This window comes from Leucopleurus acutus (assembly GCF_964270905.1).
Source record: "Leucopleurus acutus genome assembly, chromosome: 4".
NCBI lineage: Eukaryota > Metazoa > Chordata > Mammalia > Artiodactyla > Delphinidae > Leucopleurus > Leucopleurus acutus.
Window position 1 is genome coordinate 64,300,904 of NC_139146.1, and position 24,269 is coordinate 64,325,172.

The 24,269-nt window shown below is 35.0% G+C and overlaps 2 protein-coding genes across 4 annotated transcripts in view; one reads left to right on the top strand and one right to left on the bottom strand.

The window, feature by feature from the left end:
* PDS5A (PDS5 cohesin associated factor A) overlaps positions 1-24,269 on the bottom strand; it is a 136,112-nt gene that overhangs the window by 50,052 nt on the left and 61,791 nt on the right. For all 3 annotated transcript variants that reach the window (XM_082838825.1, XM_082838826.1, XM_082838827.1), the window contains exons 8-16: positions 22,327-22,467; positions 18,941-19,056; positions 16,683-16,777; positions 15,632-15,777; positions 12,538-12,689; positions 11,061-11,174; positions 9,004-9,085; positions 7,743-7,791; positions 7,372-7,511 (exon numbers count right to left, since the gene is read on the bottom strand). In XM_082838825.1, the coding sequence (XP_082694951.1) occupies positions 7,372-7,511; positions 7,743-7,791; positions 9,004-9,085; positions 11,061-11,174; positions 12,538-12,689; positions 15,632-15,777; positions 16,683-16,777; positions 18,941-19,056; positions 22,327-22,467 (1,035 nt within the window). The remainder of the gene's footprint in view (positions 1-7,371; positions 7,512-7,742; positions 7,792-9,003; positions 9,086-11,060; positions 11,175-12,537; positions 12,690-15,631; positions 15,778-16,682; positions 16,778-18,940; positions 19,057-22,326; positions 22,468-24,269) is intronic.
* LOC309961509 (metallothionein-1A-like) lies at positions 19,411-19,857 on the top strand (the record flags this gene model as incomplete). Its single annotated transcript, XM_082838853.1, has 1 exon — positions 19,411-19,857. Exon 1 carries the CDS (start codon positions 19,687-19,689, stop codon positions 19,855-19,857), a length of 171 nt encoding a protein of 56 aa, XP_082694979.1. The 5' UTR covers positions 19,411-19,686.

The window sequence follows — 24,269 nt, forward strand, 5'->3', positions numbered from 1 at the left end:
TCTTTCATGTTTTTCAAAATAAAAATGATCACAGGCAACAAAAGCATTTAAAGATTCAAAACCATCAGGCGTAAAAAAGCCCTTTTCCTGCTTTACAGCCTGACTAAAATGATATACTTATTAGGCAATCACTAGAAAACCTGGACTGTAGAGAAAAGAAAGGGGGTGACAAGGTATGATTTATGCCCTTTGTCTCATATTTCTCCCATAAAATTAATACCTTGTAAACAATCTTTTTAATGCTCTACTTTTGAAAAAATTAAAACAATTTATACTTCCATGGGTTTCATTGGTTTATTTCATAGTTTGAAAAAATACTTTTATTTCAGTCAACAATTTGCTTTTTTTTTTTTAAAGAGGGGAAGACTTGTAAGTGTATAAAGTTTTTCAGCTCTGGAAGAACACAGTTGAGTTCAAAGACGGTGGCATTACATCAAAGAGCTCCTACAAAGAAAAGATATTACTGCTGGAACTTTCTAAAGAATATAAGGACTTAATGTTTGTAAAGACTGAGTTCTCCAAAGACAAGGTTAAATTTACAATGTGCTGGGCACTGGGGTAAGAAATTTACTTTAATAACAGGCTTTTAATTGACTATCTCTGATGAATAGGTGAAAAATGTTAGCTGACAAGATAAAGCATATTATAAGTGCTTTCTGAACTATAAAGCAATAACAAATGATAGTCACTCTATTAATTTTTTGTAAAAAAAATTTTTAAGGATATTTGTCCAAGGGGATAAAGGAGAAAGGAAAAATATTTCTATTGTAGTTTCAGTAACATCTTGACACAAATTAACTATAAAGGTCACATTAAATTAGATACCACCCATATTTGTTATTAGAGTGTAAATCCAAAGGACTGAGATTCTCAAGAAAATTTATTAGTCACTAGGAGATGCTTGATTTATTTTGCAAGCTGTAATTAATCAAGCAAAATTTCAGCATTTGAGAAAATAAAAATATTTTAGGGAGTGCTTAGGCCTTATATACTTTGCTGTAAACCACAGATACACATTTAAAATCAACTTAAATACTCTACTTTTTTTTTTTTTTTGCTGTACGCGGGCCTCTCACTGTTGTGGCCTCTCCCGTTGCGGAGCACAGGCTCAGCGGCCATGGCTCACGGGCCCAGCTGCTCCGCGGCATGTGGGATCTTCCCGGACCGGGGCACGAACCTGTATCCCCTGCATCGGCAGGCGGACTCTCAACCACTGTGCCACCAGGGAAGCCCCTCTACTATCTTTTGAAATCAGACTTATTTTGTGCAGGTCTCCCAAAGAGGCGATTTTCCCCGACTTCGTATAAAATATAGTTGCTTTAACATAAGATAAAGTCAAGTGATTGTCTAACAACAAATATGCCACTGGAAAATTGCTAGGCAAACTATATCGTCAGTACTAAAAAATGTAAAAACTAGGCATTAGGAAAGAGTTACAGTAATACATATATAAGCATAAGAAAAATAAAGGAAATGCTAACAGGAAAAAGAATAAATCACATTTAAGCACAGTAATAGCACTATATAAAATACACCAATGCATGTAAATAATAATATTAAGGCACAGTTTTAAAAACCTGACATTTTTGTATTCCCATGTAACAATCTTACATTTAAGTAATCCTTCAAACCATATTTTATGTATGTAATATTTAGGTAATCTCTTATAACAATTATTTTAAAATAATATATGTCATAATCATAAGTGATACTGGGGATAAGCAACAAGCCAAATTAGTATGTGGCAAGTAAGCAGCAACAAATAAACAGTTTCCTTGTTTTCTTTACACACTCCAGAAAAAAAAAGGGGTACTCACACATACTTCCAATACACAAACAGAAACATATACCATATGTAACCCTTTTAGGAAATGACGGCAGAAAGAGTAAGAAAATTAATTCTTTCTATATTCCTGACAATGCTTCAGAAATTTCTGATCAAATCTATGCTATCACTGCAGATTGATATTTGCTAGTTACACAGTTACTAGTTACAATTACATAAGTTGTTTAGAATACTTAAGCACTCTTAAGGTATATCAAAGAAATAAGGAAATAGCCCCTATTCTCAAGCAGTTTATAATTTACTAATTTGTTATTACAAAAAAATTTTTAAAGCTTTAAAAAATGCTGCATCTATATATCTCCTTTCTTTTTCATACATATCTGCTTTCTCATTCTGACAATAAGAAATACCTATTTGTTTAAAAAAAAAAAAAGTGGACTTCCCTGGTGGTGCAGTGGTTAAGAATCTACCTGTCAATGCTGGGGACACTGGTTCAATCCCTGGTCCGGGAAGATCCCACATGCTGCAGAGCAACTAAGCCTGTGTGCCACAACTACTGAGCCCACGTGCCACAACTACTGAAGCCCACGTGCCTAGAGCCCATGCTCCGCAACAAAGAGAAGCCACCGCAATGAGAAGCCCACACACTGCAACAAAGAGTAGCCCCCGTGTGCCACAACTAGAGAAAGCCTGCATGCAGCAATGAACACCCAACACAGCCAAAAATAAATAATTTTTTTTTAAAATTAAAAAAATTAAAAAAGTTAAAAAAGAAGTATTCTTTCACATACACGGTATTTCCTCTTGTATAATTTACTGCTTTCCTAGCTAATAAAAATGATTCCTGACGGACTTCCCTGGTGGTCCAGTAGTTAAGACTCCATGCTCCCAATGCAGGGAGCCCGGGTTCGATCCCTGGCCAGATTCCATATGCCGCAACTAAGAGATCCCGCATGTCACAACTAAAAAAAAAAGAAGATCCCACATGCTGCAATGAAGATACCGCATGCAGCAACAAAGATCCCATGTGCCAGCAGTGCAGCCAAATAAATTAAAAAACAAAGGCTTCTGCATTAAAAAAAAAAAAGATTCCTGAAAGGATTTGGATTATCAATATTTTTCTGTAGCTGGAATCAGTAAACTAGATAAAACACATCTCTCACAAGAAATAATTTCCAAAGGTTTAACTTTCATGTTAGTGACCTATTCTTTTGGATTCCTGGGCCCAATTCCAACATGGTGAACAGGGGCGGGGGGGGCGGGTGTGTGTCCCCCCGCCACCAACAAGCAATTCTCTGCACACAAGCAGAGCATACTAAAATTCAATCTCTACCCACCACCCGCCCAACTCTCCCACTTCAGATGCCAGTAGCAAGCCCAGGTTTACCTGTACCTCTAACCAAATGACTATAAATCAGAGGTTCCCACAACCCCCATCCCTTCCTTGGGCTCAATTAATTTGCTAGACTGGCTCACAGAACTCAGAGAAACATTTTCTTACTACTGCTAGATCACTGGTTTATTATAAAAGTATATAACTCAGGAACAGCCAGATGGAAGAAATGCATAGGACAAGGAAAGGACGAGCTTCCATGCTCTCTATTCGCTTGCTACTCTCTGCAAATCTCTACATGTTCACTAAACCAGAAGCTCTCTGAACTGTGTCCTTTTGGGGTTTTATGGAGGCTTCATTACATAGGCATGATTTGGTGGCACAGCCGTTAAGAATCCACCTGCCAATACAGGGGACACTGGTTCGATCCCTGGTCCAGGAAGATCCCACATGCCACGAAGCAACTAAGCCCGTGAGCCACAATTACCAAGCCCGCGTGCCGCAACTACTAAAGCCCGCACACTCTAGGGCCCGTGTGCCACGACTACCGAGCCCGCGTGCTCCAACTACTGCAGCCTACACACCTAGAGCCCGTGCTCCACAACAAGAGAAGCCACCACAATGAGAAGCCCGCGCACTGCAACGAAGAGTAGCCCCTGCTCGCCGCAACTAGAGAGAGCCCGTGTGCAGCAACGAAGACCCAACGCGGCCAAAAAACCAAACAAAAATTATATTAAAAGAAAACAGGAAGCATTCTATGACTGTTACTAAATGGCGTTAAGTTAGCATCTCTCTCTCCTTTTGTTTTTTTCTTCTCGACCTCCTCCAGGAGATATAACTATGCTAATACATACCAACAAGGCCTGAATCTCAGATTTCTAAATATAACTGCTGGAAGCTACATATACATCATTATCTTCTCCTATCCCTAAAGTATCTCCTCTGATATCCAGTCATTCCAACTAGAAATAAAGCAGTCATTCTTCATATACTGGTCTAATTCCTACTCATCCTTTAAGATTCAACTCAGGAATGACTTATTCTAGAACAAGCTATTCCCATTTCCACCCCTGCCTGGGATGAAGCGCATGATTCTATCAGAATATTTAACACACTGTATTCTCTATTGAAATATTTGCCTGCCTCTGTCACCTAAACAGCAACTTCGGTGAGAGAGCATGTATAATACAATTTACTAAATTATGTAATGAATTATAATGGTGTAGGCTTGACCAAAGGACAAAATATACTTTGGACTTCTGAAGACACAATGCATATCCAAATAATCCCGCAAGGAAGGTTTTTCTTTAAAGTATAGTCCGTGAACTACTCATCAGAATCACTTTGAGACTTTGCTAAAAGATGGAGATTCAGGACCCCACGCTAGACCTATTTTAATAATTCTTAGTGTTTGTCATGTATATGTAACATCATAAGAATTACTATCTATTTACATCCTATAGGGCAGTGCAAGGGGCCCTCTAGTAGGCCGTACATAAATTTTAATTTTATCTTATTCGTTCAACAATCCAATGAGGTTGATAATATTTATAGGTGAAGAATATGAGGCTCAGAAATGCTGAGTAACTTATTAAAGGTCAAATTGGTAGTAAATGCTGAAATTCAAACCTAGGACTGTCTCAAATGCTGAATCAACAATATTCCTGGAAAATCTTAAAATTTGGGAACCATGGTCATAGGAACATGCTAGAGGATAAAATAGCAAGCAGAGCTGAAGCTATGGCAAATAAGTGGTCCTCCACTAGAACCAAGGTGTGGAAACTCAAAACCTTAAGTCCAAAGAGAAAGCAAATCTATACAGCACGTATTTCAATACCATTGCTCACCCTCTCACTATACCATCATGTATACTCGCATTAATCTACAGTATGTGTCTATTCATATTCCTTGCTTGAAGTACTTTCGCTAAAATTTTTTAGGAATGGAATTGAAACAAAAGGGGAAAAAATATCAGATCTCCACTCCTACTAACTGTTACTGAGGAAAAAAGGAATGTGGATATTAAAGGATATGTATAACTAATAACAATAGCCTTTGGGAAGAAGGACAAAATGATACAGATGTTCTGGGAAACAGCAAAACTATTCTAACGGTGGTTGTTTTCCTGAGCATTTAAAGGGTATTACAAATCCTACTTTACACATGAGAACACAGAGGTAAAGTTAAATAATGTGCTCAGAATACACAATGCTAATGTAAGCTAAGGGAGAAATTACTGTGAAACCATTACCAAAGAAAATGAACTAAAAAATACGAAGAGTAGAAATTTTCCCCTCTGGAACAGAGTTCTTTTAGCCATTTGGTGGCCCATCTCTTAAATATCCTCAGAATAACCTCCCCTCCAAAAAGGTGTCATTACCATGCTCTTTCCAGTGCAAGTCCAGTCCTCATCTCCACCTTCCTGCTTCCTACAATCAATTCATCCTGAGATGTTTTCCTTACAACATCTGTTTTACATATACATTTTGGATTTGGTAACTCTTAGATATTTCTGTTCTGACAAATAGTAGGAATTCATGTTAGTACCATTTCTCAAACTCAAGCTCAAGTCTTATTTTTCTCAGACCAAAAAATACCACTTGACTGTTCATTCTCAAGGTCCACATTTCTTGAGTAGTACTCAGTCTGTACTGGTTCTTGCAAACAATGATGAAATGTATAGAAAGAGCACTATTGAGGGTCTGTGAGATCTGGACTCTACTTGCAGCACAGCCACTATAACCAGCTGTGAAACACTGGATGAGAAACTTCATCTCTTTAAAATTCAATCCCTACCTGTAAAATGAAGTGGTTAAACCAATTCTCTCTGCATTTTTTTCAAGCTATTTCATTCTATGATCAATTATATTAGTAGATGCCCAGAAGAATACAGTATTCTGGAACTAGAATTCTAAATGCCGAAGAAGTAAATGAAACCTTTAAATGTTCTCAGCAAACCATCCTGTTCAGAAGTGCAAAGAGTGAAGTATTCTGGGCACCTGGCACAAGCACATCCCTAGGCCCAGTGGAAGAGTCCACTGCTTCCTTCCCTAAACTGGCTTCCTCCCACCTGTTCCTGATTACGCCTTTTTTTTTTTTTTTTTTTTTTTTGCGGTACGCGGGCGTCTCACTGTTGTGGCCTCTCCCGTTGTGAAGCACAGGCTCCGGACGCACAGGCTCAGCGGCCATGGCTCACAGGCCCAGCCGCTCCGCGGCACGTGGGATCTTCCCGGACCGGGGCACAAACCGTGTCCCCTGCATCGGCAGGCGGACTCTCAACCACTGTGCCACCAGGGAAACCCGACTCCTCTTTTAAGATCCACTTAGAGACCCTATATCCCTACTAGACTGAAAAAAATACATACTCCACGTTCCCAGATGACTTTGTATATACATCTATTATAGTCCTTATCCCTTATCACATATTTAAATAATTATCTTTCTAGAACAAAGTTAGACATAAATAACTGAAATGATTTTCTTTCTCTTATTCATCTCTGTAAGCCTGGTCGCAAGCACAGTGTTTGTCATATATGTGTAATACTATAGAAATGCAATTTATTTAAATCCTAAAGGGCAGTCTAGGGCCATGTATCTATATCTATATAGGATATCTGTATCTATCTCCTCTTAATAATCCTGTGAGGTTGTTAACATGTAGAGATGAGAAAAATGAGTCTCAAAAATACTGAACTTACTAAAGGTCTCACTGGTAGTAAATGGTAAAGATGAAATTAAACAGAAACGGTCTCATAAAATGCTAAATAAATGAATGGATGAATTTTTCCTTCCTGATATTGTCAACAACTGGTTTTCTCTATAAAATAAAGAGTCTAAGAATAGAATGAAGACAAAAGCCTAAATAGGAATTACCTTATCTATAAATGCGTATATGCCAATGTAACTATTGTTGATTTACCTACTAATACATGGGAGAAGAAAATACACACACAACACACAAAAGCATTTAATTTACCTAATGAATGTCTACTAAATACAAAGCATTTTATCTTGCTCAATTCCTAGGATCAATCTCCCTGGCTTAGTTCTCTAGTGTTTTTCCTGGAATTTGGCTGACGAGTGGTAAGTAAAGAGAACTAAATTGACCACAGATATACTCCTAGGTAATTCAGAGCTCACAGTATTGTTAAACTCACACAAATAAAATAATCTATGTAAAGAAGGCTTTAATGAAATGTAAGTTTCTATAAGCAAAGCTAGGAGAACAAATATAAAAGTATAATTTACTAACCACACAAACATCTGCCTGTTTGCACGAACAGGTTGGACTGATTAACAACTCCAACTGAGACCGCAGTTTTTCATCATCACCAAGGACTTGGTTAAATTTCTTCACAAAATCTTGTGCTTTCCCAGGGTCAGGCAAATTCTCTATAAAATTCAAAGAGAATCAATACTACAAAAGAAAAACCACTAAACTAAAAGCAAGCTGTCTTAAAAAATACTGCTGAGGCATCAAAAGATAATCAGTCAATCTGGCTCTTAGAAATAAAATTATTAAGAAAAGGATTACTTTTTCTTACTTAGTATTAAATTGATAGTCCCCCTGGGTAAATTATTTGATGTCTACTATATATCTACGGAGTGAATAAACATACTCACTTGCTATGGTCATCAGTTTTCCAAACATGGCAGAACAGTTAGCCTCAGACTGAAATTTAAAACAAAAACAAAAGCTGTCACATGTGCTACCAAATTTTGGTAAGAAAACTATACTCAGTATTGTACATTTTTTTAAGTTAAAAAAAAATCCATCACAATATACCCACTAGAAAATGGCTTACCATATCTACACCCTATGTTGATGACAAAGAACTATGAAGTACCCACAACTATTAAGTTAGCACAAATAGAATGAAAGGAGATGCCAGCAGGAAGTTATTTAAAAATTTTTAAGAGTATATAACTTTCATAGGAAAGTTATCTTGCCAGGAGACTGAACAGAGAAGATAATGAAAACAATTATCATATCAAAATTACTGTGAAACCATACACCAAAGAAAATTAAATAAAAATGTGGAGAGCAGAAAAATTTTCTTTCTGAATAGAGTTCTATCAGCTATTTTGTGGCCCATTACTTAATATATCACCTCCCCTCCTACTGCCCTTTCCTCCATTACAACAAGAGTATTATTTTATTATTGAATCTGCATGGTCCCATGAACCACCCGCTTTTGTTAAAGTTTTGTTGGATCACGGTCATACCCATTCATTTGTATCTCTGACTGTTTCTGCACCACAAAGGCAGAGTTAAGCAGTCATGAAGACTGTATGGCTGGCAAAGCCTAAATTTTTACTATCTGGTCATTTACAAAAAAAAGTTCGACAACCCTTGCTTGGGCCACTGAGGGGTCTCTGTGTATGGTTCCCTGGTTAAGAACACCTATTCTAGCAAATATGTTTAAAAATATATTAAAAGATTATTCAAATTTCTTTTATCCACCTTCCAGAAAATGTTGGGCAGTATTTCTTTGTTAATTTGACTTTGGCATATTCAAAGGATTGATACCTGATTTGATACTGACTCTATAATAAAGGACCAAATCACAGAGCAAAAAACATTTATGACTTCTAATTTTATATTAAGGTTTAATTCTAATGATTTGATAATTGATAAACTATAACTTCTTAGTGTCTAAATACTTGATAAGTTGGAAAACACCATTTCTTTGCTCATGCTGGAAAATAAAATTTTGTTATATTCATGTGAAATGCAAATTTAGCTTGGATAACCACAGAAATTGTTTAACTGACATGTGGAAAACAAAACACATGAAATACTTTTTGCTTGCTTCATTATATATGACTATAGAAAAATGAACAATGACTAAAACTGAATTTAAATAAAACACCATGAACCTACCGTAGGCTGCTTGTGCAAATCCAATAGTTCTCGTACATGACTTCTAAGCATGTTCTGACACTTCCACATTTCATTGAGAGCCCTGTAAATAGTTAAAAATATGAAAAAAATACATAATAAAACAATACTGGTAACTACTCAACCTTACTACTTTTCTTACACCATTCTTCTACATCTACCTAAAATTTTAAGCACCAGAAAATTTACTTATTAGGATTAACAGAGTTTAGTTTAAATTACTTAATATAAGGCTTCTTATGAGAGAAAATATTTGAGAAGTTTCTAAGGATGAACAGGATCATGCCAGGTAAACTGAAGGAACTGAGACAGTCTAAGCAGAGGAAGCCAGAATGTTCTGCTACAAAGAGAGATAAAATGTCATCAAAGCCCATGGCACATACAGGAAAGTGAAAAAAAATTTATAGGCTTGGAGCACAGAATGTGATTGGGGGAGCATAAGGAAGCTGGAACATACAATAGAAAAGGATCAGATCATGAAGGCCTTTTTATGCCAGGCTAAGGGGGTATGCATGAAGCAGTGTAGACTATTTCAAAAAATGAATTTCTTAGAAATGATGTGGATTCAAAATGCTAAATTAAACTGAGTTTCTTTATTCTAGACTCTTTTCTCTCCACGAAAGCAGATTTTCTTCTCTCACAAACCCACTCTGTAATTTCCGGTGCCCAAAAGACCTCTGGGAAGTTAGTCTATCTCTGAGTACTCTTTGTCAAATATTTTGAAATATAAACAGAGATCAAGACCTTAGGCCGGGGTTTACTACCTACAGTGAACATTATAAACCACTTTCAAATCCTTTTTTAAAATGATGGCTAATGTCTCCTAATAGGATGCACCAAGGATACATTACTCTGTGGACTTTCTGCTGAAAATGCGTAATCTTGATCCAATGATGAGGAAACACTGGGTGAATCCAAACTGAGAGAACATTCTACAAAATAACTGGCCTAGGCAATACTCTTCTGGAAAATGTCAAAGTCATAAAAGACAAAGACAGACTGAGGAATGGTTCCAAATTAAAAAAGACTAGAGACATGATAATTAAACATGCAACGTGTAATCCTAGAAAGGGAAAAAAACATCCAAAAAGGACATTATTTGACGATTGAAGAAATCTGAATACACACTGGATTAGACAATATTTTAAAATGTTAAATCTCCTGATTTTCATAAAGGCACTCTAGTTATATAAAAGAGTATCCTTGTTCTTAGGGAATACACACTGAAGTATTAGAGGTAAAGGGATCCAATGTCTGCAAATTACTATCAATGCATCAGAAGAAAATACATATATAAAGTATGTGCAAATGGCAAATGATAAAAAGCAAATGGTCAAAATTTATGAATCTGGCTAAAGAGTATATCACAAAGCTTTGTTTTATTCTCACAACTTTTCTGTAAATTTGAAATTATAAGAAATTAAAGGCAATATATATATATGTAAATGGAACAGCTGAGGTTCTTATTCAGCAAAATCAGAATTCTCAATGACAGGAGTTATTTCGTTTTTTAAAAGCTTTATTAAAGTGGAATGTCCACACATCCTAGGTAGCCTGGGATAGTTAAAGTTTATGCCAGTTGTCTGAACAAAATTATTACTAGTGCCTCCTTTCAATCTCAAAAATATCTCAGTTTGGACAATCAATCACATGGTTATTCTACATAGAAGTGATCTGGACACGCTCTCCTGACAAAGAACCAGTTCTTAGCTCTTAGGCTTAGTATGGTAAAGCTCCAGTAGTATGATTCAGATCTCAGCCAACAGGTGAACAAAAGATAATTTTGACACGGGGACTTCTTTGAATCCCTGAAACCATATTACTGGCTCAGTTGCCAAATATGCCTATGCATATAGGAATATTTTTGCTTTTAACTTAACTGGACTTATATAATAAAAATTTCCTCTATAAATACTTATCTGAGGTTCTTGATTCAACCAGAAGAAGCAACAACCCTATCAACAACAATTAATTAAATAAGATGAAGTAATTTTATAAAATCTTCAAGAAATACTCCAATCATTTAAAAAGTAACTCACTTGACAGCATTTGGATCCAAACTAGCATATAAATAATACAAGCATTTCATTCTCTCTTCTGTTTCCAGGTTGTGGGGGACAAGATACTGAGCAAAGATTTTCTCTACCAACAGTCTACGAGGCAAACAAACAAAAAACCCAAATAACAAAATTATTCTATTTGTTAGAAGCCACAGCCATTTCATATTTTATCCACCTCATGCAAAGATATCACACCAATGATGATACTTATCTGTGAAAATACAATGGAAAAGATCAGTATGTGATCAATGCTTTTCCTTGCAAGTATGGCTATTTTAAAATTTAGAGCTACTGTTGCTATTTGTGACTTTATGTTTTATCAGTATGAAACATTTGTCCTAAAAGGGTTATATATTATTCCTAAGCACAGGGTGCTAGGCTGTTCTACCTGTTTTCTTCATCAGTCTGGAGCTATAGCAAATTACTTAACATTACACATAAAGCTATGATCTCAAGAATAATTAATTCTCAAAAAACAAAAATTTCCTTTGATTATTTTGGCTCCTTTCCCATGTTGTCACATTTAGTAAAATCAGGGGGCTCTTCCTTCATCTTCCTGAAAATTCAGCTTTTCTTATGCACATCTGTCTCCTTTCCACATTCTAAATTCCTCACCAATATTAAAATATCCTTCTTGCTAAGCTTATAATTATTATTCAACATCACTGGAATAAGAAAATTTAAGGGCTCTTCATTAGTCAATGAAATACATAATCGATCATGTCAAAGTAGTCAGTCTAACTCAATAAAACACTGCAAAGTATTTTGCAAAAACCGAAATCATTACTATAATCCAACAGAGAATTGTAAGTAATATTCAGAAAATGAAAACAATATAAGTTCTCATCTCAAGAGAAGAATTTCCTAACCATGCACGGGGACGAATGTTAAAGACATTGTGGTGATCATTAGGCAATATATACAAATATAGAATCATTATGTCATACACTTGAAATTTAATGTAATTCTGTATGTCACTTATACTTCAATAAAAAAATACAGTAATACCTCTATTGGTACTTACAGTGTTGTAAAAAGGAAAAAATAACTAACAGTTATTAAATAGTGCTACTCTGCCAGGCAGTAAGCTAGGGGGCATTACATTCATTATTTTATTTAATCCATAAGACAATTCTGTAAGAAAGGCTTATTATTACTCCTTTTTAGATAAAATCAAGTACACAGAAGTTAAATCAGCTGTGCATGGGCACAGATCTAATAACGGGCAGAATGAACATTTGGTCTCTGGTCTGAGTCCAAATCTCATGCATATTTCACTATTATTATGCTAACTCACAGACTTGGCTGGAATCTTATTTAAACATGGTATGTCTAAATATGTAGAAAGTGGTTTCTAAACTTAGAGAAACTAATTATTATGAAAAAATTAAACAGAAATATTTAAAAATTAAAAGCACTTTTATATTCAACCATTTTACCAACATATTAGACTCACTTGTCATCGATGCTATTCTGATAATATATATGCAAAAGTTTGTCCTTTATCCAGCTGACTTTCTCTGCAGCTTCCTTTCCTGCTTCACCATGAAGACAGTATTTCTTATAAAGCTGAGCCAGACCCATCATAGCTTCTTTTCTTACTCGCCACTAGAAAGTATAAAGTTTATTGGATAAGCTAGATACCAAACTTTAGTATACAAATCTGCAAAAATTACCATTTCTTCACTAGGTTGCACAATGAGATTTATGTGTGCATAGATTAGCACAATATTAATTTTCAAAAAAGGCAGACAAATCACTTAACCAACAATTTTGATTATGTTCCTATTTAGAAATCATCCAGTGCAAATACTGCTAAATCACCTACCAATTTTTTATTTCCCTCAAAGCCAAGCAATAGTAAATCTTACAAAGATTTCATTAGACTCTGTCTAAAAAAAATTTGGCCAAGTTTTAGAAGTGATTAAAAAATAAAAGAGAAAGCGTATAATTCACTCTGCAAACAAAAGCCCTATCGTCTGGAATGTTTTGTCCTAGTTACATCCCTTTTGATATTAACTCAGAATAATAAGAGCAAAATTTAGTATCAAGATTTTAGAATTACAAAGTTGGAAAGCACCTTAGTGATCATCTTAAGTGAACTTCCTTACGTGGATTAAAAGGGCAAATTATTTACCTAGTCACATCCTAGTCCGTGAAAGATTCTTTGGGACTTAAAGAGATTGGAATGGTTTATGAGGAGGAAAGAAAGGTGGTGAGAGGAGAGTGGACAGAAAAGTAGACTATAAAAATCTAGAGTTAGAACAACAGTACGATGTAATAATAATCACAAGTTATTTGTCTCAATAACAAATCAGAGTATACGTATCTTTGGCTTATTTTTTTTAAAATATATTTATTTATTTTGTGGCTGCATTAGGTCTTCCTTGCTGCACGCGGGCTTTCCCTAGTTGTGGTAAGCGGGGGCTATTCTTGGTTGTGGTGCGTGGGCTCAGTAGTTGTGGCTCGCAGGCTCTAGAGCGCAGGCTCAATAGGTGTGGCGCACATGCTTAGCTGCTCCGCGGCATGTGGGATCTTCCCAGACCAGGGCTCGAACCCATGTCCCCTGCATTGGCAGGCAGATTCTCAACCACTGTGGCACCAGGGGAGTCCCATCTTTGGCTTGTTTAAGTTAATACTTTCTTATAATTTTTTAGTATAATTTTCTCATTTGTATGCTATTTGGTAGATGAAATGAAATTCTGTTCCCATATAACAGGTAACAGATGTCTTTTGACATGTCTAACATGAAACAAAAGAATGTAAGCCGTGAAATCAAAGATTTAAGTCCTGTCCCCACATTTTATAGAAAACAAAATTCAGAAAGGCTATACTCAAGGTCATTTAATTCATTACACCAAAAACCAGTTCCTAAAATGTACAGTAGGTGTTATTTGAATTATTAGACCATATCATACAGTCTCAGTTAGCAAGAATCATTTATTCAACTCTTCCTGAAACTATAAACAAACACTGACAGAAGTAGGAGTGAACTGTTTCTAAAAGGAGGAAGTAACACAAACGGCAATACCTGAAATCTGGTTTGGGAGTAGGGGGCAGGGGAGAGGGGGTAGTTAACAACTAACCAGTAGAGAGTGTCATTTCATTTAAATTAAAGCCAAGGGGAAAAAACTCTCAGAGTTAGAATTACTGACACAGTTGAACAAGTTAGACGGTGTCTACTTTATGTATCTGTTTCCTACGACTATTTCAAAAGAACTTAAGGAATGCATCTTGCTCCTAAGTGTCTATCGACAGATGAATGGATAAAGAAGATGTGGCACATATATACAATGGAATATTACTCAGCCATAAAAAGAAATGAAATTGAGTTATTTGTAGTGAGGTGGATGGACCTAGAGTCTGTCCTACAGAGTGAAGTAAGTCAGAAAGAGAAAAACAAATACCGTATGCTAGCACATTATATATGGAATCTAAAAAAAAAACAAAAAAGGTTCTGAAGAACCTAGGGGCAGGACAGGAATAAAGACACAGAGAATGGACTTGAGGACACGGGGAGGGGGGAGGGTAAGCTGGGACGAAGTGAGAGAGTGGCATGGACATATATACGCTACCAAATGTAAAACAGAGAGCTAGTGGGAAGCAGCCGCATGGCACAGAGAGATCAGCTCAGTGCTTTGTCTCCACCTAGAGGGGTGGGATAGGGAGGGTGGTGGGGAGACGCAAGACGGAGGTGATATGGGGATATATGTATATATATAGCTGATTCACTTTGTTATACAACAGAAACTAACACAACAATGTAAAGCAATTATACGCCAATAAAGATGTTAAAAAAAAAGAATGCATCTTGCTATATCTCTATAGCAAGATACTGCTTTTCTACCCTGAAATTATAGCTAAATTACATTGGTTTCAAGAGGGTAGCAGATTTTCAACTATGCTTCAAATAAAATACCACACTGCAAAGGCAACCTTTGTTGAAATGTTAATAAGTAACACATTTAATCAGCCTGCCTTGCCTGTGTATCTCTTACTCATGGTTGACACTTTCTTAGCAACTGCTACTACTGTTCTTAGTACTGCTTTTCTTTATCAACCCACGTTTTTAACTGCATCCACATGGAGGAAATTACACAAAAAGAATAGTAACTAAACATCATTTCGGCCCTTAGCTTAGCACAGCAATATGGAAACACCACTTTCACAGAAAGTATGATATTCTAAGACAGTTACTTTTGAAGATGCTAACTATAAAAGAAATAAATACTGGTGATCAATCACTATCCTTCTGAAACTCATCATGTAAGTGTAAAGGTAAAATAAAACTTTAATTTAGCTGCTCTTTTTGTAAAGGTAGGCTAAAAAACCCATGCCTAAGATCTGAAAAGCTACAGAATCCAATGTATTCATTTGTAAAGATAATTAAAAGATACACAGGAAACATACAAATTATTAGCTTTTTATTTGGTATTGTATTAGTTTGACTTTCACACAGAAAAACTTTAAATAGAAAATAATTTCTATTGTATTTTGCTAACAATGTAAACACAGTAAATTACAAAAGAATAAAATTCCTCAGATTTTACCCGTTTGTCCAGTGTTCTTTCTCTTACAAAGCCAAGTAGCTGATCATTTACTAAGGCAAGGTCTCTTTTGGCAGCTGTTATTATAGTAACAATGACATCATGACGAATAGCTTCTTCTGGATCATGTGATCTAACTTTCAAGTATTCTGAAATAGGAGAAAAAATTAAGCTAAATGTTAGCTATAATATTCATTATGTTCAGAATGACAAAAAAAACCCTAATGCTTTTAAGTTTATGTCCATACTGGAACAATGATTGTAAAATGTGGCATAAATTAAAATTATTTAATTTTTGAGGTGGCAATACCCTACATAATAACAAAATAAACTATACCACACTATTTATTACTGTAAAGTCACATATTAATAAAACTTTTTATATCAACTATTCTGGAAAAGCCAAATCGGCACCTGAAATCAAATCAGCACCTGATTTAATACAGTTTAGAATTTAAGTTAACGATACATATTAAAAGACTTAAAATATAGTAAAAATGCTTATAGCAAGTTTGCTGATAGGTATATATCTTCACATTACGCAACATAAAATAACATTCTGTGACCTCTAAAAAAAATCCTAAATAACTACGATACAAATAAAGTTATTTCCTCTTTTTTGGTAAACAATATTTTGATAGCAGTTATTTATTTGTTACAACCAAGTAAGTAGGTTTAAATGCTCTACTTCAAGTGAAGAATGAGAAATTCTAGTCTACTTCAGAAGAAATCATTTTCCCACCTATTATTAGATATGTTACTATATTTAATTATCACACAGATATAATGATTTGTGCCCAAACCCAGAGTCATAAGGAAGAGTCTACTTCCTCAAACTATGATTTCCAGAAAATTCCAAAGGATTACAATGTGAAGATTTCAAATGTAATTTTACTGTATAAACATGAAATCCCTTACTAGTAGTCCATGACTGATAGAGACCTGAAAGAGTGCCAGAGTGAAACCTATTCAGAAACCGAAGTTAAAGTCAAAAGCCACAACTAAAATATATTTGTGTGATTACTCTCATACTTCAATAAACCAGCTACCTTACCTGTGAGATCCTTTGCTAAATCTGGGTGATTCATTAAACAGTGACTCGCAAATTTCACACTTTCTAATCTCACGGGAACGTGAATGTCATTGAATCTACATAGAAAAAGATTGCTAATATTAGTTGTAAGGCAAAATAACTATTTTCAAATAAGGTATATCAACGCTACGTAAATACCTATAAACAACAAGTTACTGATTATAAGATGTGTTGGTTTATTAAAATGACAGTTAACTTGTACTGAAGGAAGAATATAAAGTAAAAAGATACATAATTTCACAAGAATATTTTTTACAATAGGATTTTTTCACCATGCTAAAACAAAAACGGTATAAACACATCCCCCAACCCAAACTACCTTCACTGGAGAACCAAAAGTTGGAGCTTAAAATTATGCTACAAAACAAAAAATAAATATTCAAAATGCACAAAATCTATTTGAAAGAAGTTAATAGGAGGAAAATACTAGAGGAATGTGAGGTAGAAAGCAAATCATATATGAGGCAGACCCAGAAATTCAAAGATAAGTACATAAAATACATGTGCCATATTGCCTCATAGCAAAAAAGTTTCATATGGCTGGGACCAACCTGTAACTGCTATTTTAGGTCTAATATATTTTAAGAACTTAATAATATGAAACTCAGTATGTCAATTCAGAACTGCATATAATAAGGATAAGCTGAGAAACTCTCAAGTTTTAAATTTATTGGGCAATTTAAAAACATATTAATTATGAATAATGTGATTTTTTTACCCCTTAATCTCCCTTACCCATTTGTTTCCTCTCCCAACCCTCTTCCCCTCTGGCAACCACCTGTTTGCTCTCCTTATCTATGACTCTGTTTCTGTTTTGTTATGTTTGGTCATTTGTTTTGTTTTTTAAATTCCATATGTAAATGAAATCACACAGTATTTGTCTTTCTCTGTTTGACTTATTACATTTAGCATAATACTCTCTAGATCCGTCCATGTTATCCCAAATTGCAAAATTTCATTCTTTTTTTATGGATGAGTAAAATTCCATTGTTCATGTATATACCACATCTACTTTATCCATTCATCTACTGACTGGGTACTTGGGTTGCTTCCATATCTTGGCTGTTATAAATAATGCCACAATGAACATAGAGCTAGTGCATGTATCTTTTCTGATTAGTGTTTTTATTTTCTTCAGATAAATAATAGTTCTATTTTTATTTTTCATCATTATTATTTTTTTTGGCCACACTGTGTGGCTTGTGGGATTTTAGTTCCCTGACCAGGGATTGAACCTGGGCCCTTGGCAGTGAGAGCATGAACCCTAACCACTGACTGCCAGAGAATTCCCAATAGTTCTATTTTTAAATGTTTGAGGAACCTCCATACTATTTCACATAGTGGCTGTACCAATTTACATTGCCACCAACAGTACACAGTTCTTTTCTCCACATTCTTGCCAACACTTGTTATTTGTTGTCTTTTTGGTAACAGTCTTCCTGACAGGTGTGAGGTGATATCTCACTGTGGTTTCGATTTGCATTTCCCTGATGATTAGTGATGTTGAGCATCTTTTCATGTGTCTGTTGACATCTGTATGTCTTCTATGGAAAAATGTGTATTCAGATCCTCTGCCCATTTTTAAATCAGGTTGACTTATGTATGAGTTCTTTGTATATTTTAGATATTAACCCCTTATCACATATATCATTTGCAAATATCTTCTCCCATTCAGCAGGTGGCCTTTTCATTTTGTTGATAGTTTTCTTTGCTGTGCAAAAGCTTTTTCGTTTGATGTAGTCCCATGTGTTTATTTTTGCTTTTGTTTCCCTTGCCTGAGGAGACACATCCAAAAGCATACTACTAAAACCAGTAAGTGTGTACTGTCTATGTTTTTTTCTAGAAGTTTAACACCTAGAAAACTTCTAGAAAAAAACACATAGTACACACTAGCATGTTTTGGACCATGATGTCTTCAGTCTCATGACTTATTTAAAAAATTTAAGACTCTGAACATTCTCAGATGTGAATTATTTATTCTAATGACATTATTTTAGCACACACAAAAAAGATTAAAACCTGTTATGTGGGTAAATAAGACAAAGCTTTCTTCATAAAGAATTTGTCTTACAATTTATTCTCCAATAAAGACAGCAACACAGGTACTAAAGACACAAACACATATCAAAGTTTTGATATGTGTGGTTTTAATCAAGTGCGCCACATTCACTAGCCTCCAAAATATAAAAGTTAGAATCCACAGAATTATGTTCTCTTACCGTCCAAGAAAACACTGCCACAGAGGACGATTCTGTGTTGCCAAATCGGAATCTTTAGAACCAAACAATTTAGCTAAAAGTCGAACAACAGCTAATCGCTCTTCTCCATCATTGCTCTAAGGGAAAAAAGAAAATAAATAAGCCCTGAGGTTTATTCATCAGATTACAAAAAAATACATGAAACATTTCTGAGAAGCTACAATTTCATTATTTCTGCTTAAAATGATAAGAACTTTAAAATATCATGTTCTCTCATTTACTGTGCAGAAGTTGACTTGATTCTATGTTAGATCATCAGGTTCTTTGCTCTTATTTCATACACTCCCAACTGTTAATATATGCCTACTTCACTGCTTGTTTGCAATCTGTACAGATGCTGTAGAAACATGAAGATAATCATTCAATTCTAACATTCCGTAAGAGTCCTAGAAAAAATTCTATAAAGGGAAGAGCTACAAATAATTCCTGCCCTAATCCTATAATTTGATCTCCAACATAAACCCATATCAGTTAAGGTTTTGATACATGAAGTTTTAATCAAGGTTCCCCTGCTGACTGGAGCACATGATACTGAATAATGTCATGATTCAGGAAAACTCATTTTAATAGAAGAGCATGAATCTTAAGAGTACCTAAAAGGTCAGGTGAACTGAACACTACCAAAAATCAAAACTTGATGTCCCCCACCGGACCAGTGAACCGGCTTCGTCCCGTGCTTTGGACCTTGGGCCTCACTTCTCCTCCAGATGGACCCCAAGTGCTCCTGCCCCACTGGCGGCTCCTGCAGCTACACTGGCTCCTGCACCTGCAAAGCCTGCACATGCACCTCCTGCAAGAAGAGTTGCTGCTCCTGCTGCCCCGTGGGCTGCGCCAAGTGTGCCCAGGGCTGCGTCTGCAAAGGGGCCTCGGACAAGTGAAGCTGCTGTGCCTGGTGTCGCGAGAGCCTGCCCCGGGTGTCAAGAGAGCAACCAGGACAAACCTGCATTTTACCGTTTTTCACACAACTGGACCTGACGCTACATTCTTTTTTCTATGAAATATGTGAGTTGTAATAAAAGTTGTTGACTTAAAACAAAACAAAACTTAAAGTTATTTTTTGATAGAGGCCTATTTTCTTATCCTGAATCAATATACTCTATAAAAAGTGTTCTAGTTTTCACTAGTGATGTCACGTCTTAATATAAATTAAGTTATTCTGAAACCATATGGTGCATGAAACTTTTTAAAAGTCACATATTCACTAGGAAAATAAAAGCAATAATGAAAAGCAGTTGCTAATTTGTAAAGTGTTCAAATATAATGTGTCTAAAGCAATACCAGCAAGTCAATAAAAAAAATATTTATGGGGAAAGGCAGTAAGTGAAAAAAGAAAAATGACTCCAGGATATCATCTTTTCCTTAAGAATGTCTCAACTCTCAGGGATAGGGGTTTTGTGGTTAAAATAGGCACACTTACTAAACAAAGATAAAAATGAAAATTCAAGCTTTAACACTTATAACTACAAAAATGATTTTCTTTCACAAAGTTTTTCGCAAGCAATGTGACTACAATGCAGATTAGTGCTGCCTTTTGGTAAGTAAGTCCAACTTAGTATCCAACATGATTTATTTTTTTAAAGAAAAATCAATCTATCCCTTAAATGTCAAACACTAGAAAAACTGGAAATTTTACTTTACGTGAAGGTGACTACTTTAGTAGCTTAGTGATTATTTCAAATGTGACATTTCACATCTATGTAATTTAACTACTGAAATAAAATTAAATGAAAACTCGCTCCCACCCCCTGCCTTCTTTTTCTTTTTAATTTAAATTCTTGGCTGCACTGGGTCTTCGCTGCGCACGGGCTTTCTCTAGTTGCGGAGAGGGGAGGCTACTCTTCCTTGCGGTGCACGGGCTTCTCGTTGTGGTGGCTTCTCTTGTTGCAGAACACGGGCTCTAGGCACACAGGCTTCAGTAGTTGTGGCTCGCAGGCTCTAGAGCACAGGCTCGGTAGTTGTGGCACACGGGCTTTGTTGCTCCGCGGCATGTGGGATCTTCCCGGACCAGGGCTTGAACCTGTGTCCCCTGCATTGGCAGGCAGACTCTCAACCACTGCGCCACCAGGGAAGCCACCCCCTGCCTTTTTGAATTTTTAAATATGTTCTCTGAGTGAGGTTGGAATATGATGATAGTGCTGGTAATTTTTTTCTGGTGCAAAAATCATTTGGTGTCTCTGATGTACAGCTGTTATTAGTAATCTATACCAAAGTGAAAATTATCTCATTAAGATATTACCTAATACGTTGTTTGAATACAAATATATATATATATATATAATGTTAATTAAAATAATGGGTAAAATGAGAAATTCTGCATTGGTAATTTACCAGTGACTTTCTGAAAGAAATTCAAATGGCCACCTAGTTTTTATTTTTCTTCAACCTTAGTTGAAAAAGGTAACCACTCTGTTACTGCTTCTAATTACAAAGTAATTGATTCAGAACAATTCTCTGTAAAAATTTTCTAAAACCAAAATAAAGCAATTATGACTGTTTTATGTTTTAAATTGGTGAATAAATGTAAATGTCTATCTCTGCCTAACATGAAAAAAGTCTTATATATAAAATGTGGCAAATTTTCTGACTATAGCAAAGCTGCTAAGTAGCACAACTCCAGAGTATCCCTTAAAACATAAGCGATAATAGCACTATGGACCCACACAGTGGACAGTGTATACAGTTGCATGCAGTGGCCCAGTATAAAGCAAAATCAAACAAACTGTTATGTTGAAGCATTTTCTCAAGTATTTTTATTGTTCTCAGAGGACTGTAACCTAGGACTTTTAACTATAAAAAGCTGTAGCTATATGATTCAGGGATATAACTACAGAAAATCGCCACAGCTATAAAAACTTCCTAGGCTATCTGCTTAGCACACACTGGTGACTCCAAAGGGGGCACCCTAATTATATATAGATAGTACCTAAACTACTCTGAACCTCACAAGCCACAACTACTGAGCCCACGCACCACAACTACTGAAGCCTACGCACCCTAGAGCCTGTGCTCTGCAACAAGAGAAGCCACCACAATGAGAAGCCCGCGCACCACAACAAAGAGTAGCTCCTGCTCAATGCAACTAGAGAAAGCCCACGTGCATAACTGAATCACTTTGCTGTACACCTGAAACTATCAACTATATGTTGACAGTTTGATCAACAAACTATCAACACTGCTAACCAACTATACTCCAATATAAAATAAAAAGTTTAAAAAATGCATACCTTAACTAAATATAAGAAGGTAAACTGAACTCACATTTTATTCTTTTACAGTTAGAGAAAAACAATATGATATATATTTTTCTCTTAAATGTTAAAGGGCTTAGAAATTATAGTCAGTCCTACCTTCAGTTTGAATTCAAGCTGCGGCATGACAGATAATAATAAATGAGGATCTATAGCAAAAAGTTCCTGAATCAGATCAAATACATGTTCTGACAAATCACTTACTGATGATCTTCCCAGCACCAGGACTTGATTGAAAAACTACAGGAGATAAACATAAAAATAAAATATCCGTTTCATTTAAAAACTTAGATAGGTTTTTTTATAAACATGTTAAAAGAAAACGATATAATTAGGCATGCCATATACAAGTGAAGGTGGTGAAAAAGAACAGATGTTTAAATTACTAATATATATGATAGGACAGTCCACCAAAACAGAAGAAATAAACCTCTAAATATCATCAAATTATGAATGTTACATGAAAGAGATAAAAAGTAATTGAGTTGTTAGCTTTCTTTCAAATTAGGATGACAATTCTAGGAATCTTAACTTTCATTAAAACAAAACAATTTAGATAGTTTATGTAATTCATTATAGAGAATTTTATTGAGAAATTTCCTTTTATAGCACAGAAAATTTTTAAGTCTTAATCTTTTGAATTTTTATTTAAGCTTGAGGATTCTCTCTATTAGTTTAGTAATAAAGAATAATTGAAGGTGGAGGATGAGTTGTTTGGTTTTTTTTTAAATACCCAGAAAGTCAAAAACACTGTAACTCAGAGGACAAAGAGAAGGAAAATGTGATGATACAAAGGCTGATAATTTAAAAGAATTCCAGGAAAAAGAAACAGAGAGAATATAAAAGCACAAATTAAAAGATACCTCCACTCCTTGCTAACACACATAAACTTAGAAAAAAAATTAAATGTAAAAATGCTACAGAGGCAGCTGTATGCAACCGATTTGAGCATATGTTTTTGGTAGTATCATCAAATGATATATTTCTTTTGAAAAGCAACACACATTAAGAGTTAGAAAACATTAATATTTATTACACAGACCTTGAAAAGAGTAAGGAAAATAGTTTTAACAAAACTAAAAAGTACACATGCACACACAAATAAGCACAGAACACAAATTCTGAAAGGATACATGAAAATCTATTGGTGATGCCTATTTCTGAGAATTAAGAATAGAGTATTCAGGGTTTGAAGAGACAATTTTCACTGTATACCTTTTGTACTACTTGAGAAAACATTTTTTTTTTACCACGTTTAAGTATTTATTTAGTAATATAAATAATACTAATAATTCATACCATTTAAATTAACAGACTCTCACTTGGGTTTTTATATGTAGAAAATAATTAAACAATAGAGAAATGCTACAAAGATAGTTACTAAAGATAGTTACTAAAGGAAAACACTGAAAAAATATAAATGTGAGGCAAGAGGGAAATGATTAGGTAAATTATATGTGAATTCAAAGGAACATTTATAGTCATTCTTATCATAAATAAAAAAATCAAAATATGGAAATACATGTATAAATGAAGACAATTCAAAGTTTTATATATGAAAAAAATAGGTAGGAGTTTGAGCAAATGTTCAATAATGAAATTGCTACATTAAGGTAGTAGAATTATAATTTTTTTTTCCAAATTACTTCGATTTTTTAAAGAACAAAAAGAAAACGAAAAAACTTCTATTCAATAAAGTAAAAAAAAAAATTTATTATATATAACAATTATTTAAGAAAGCAAACCAAAAAGGTTGAAGAATGGCCTAGAGACATGAAGAAGAAAATAGAGAGAGACCCATAGATAAAGATGAAAGGAGAAAGTGAAAGAGGTCAGCATATCCAGGAGATAAAAAGATAAATACAAAGGCAGTACAAAAAAGAGTAGAAATTGTAAACAAATTTTCATAAAATAACATCCTCCCATCTTATGCCATTTAAAAATAATGTCTATAGCTTACAAAGTTATGCTGCATTTGGTTACATTTAGACATATCAGTTTTTTATATATTTCTTATAAAAAGATGAAACTGTTTACAGGCT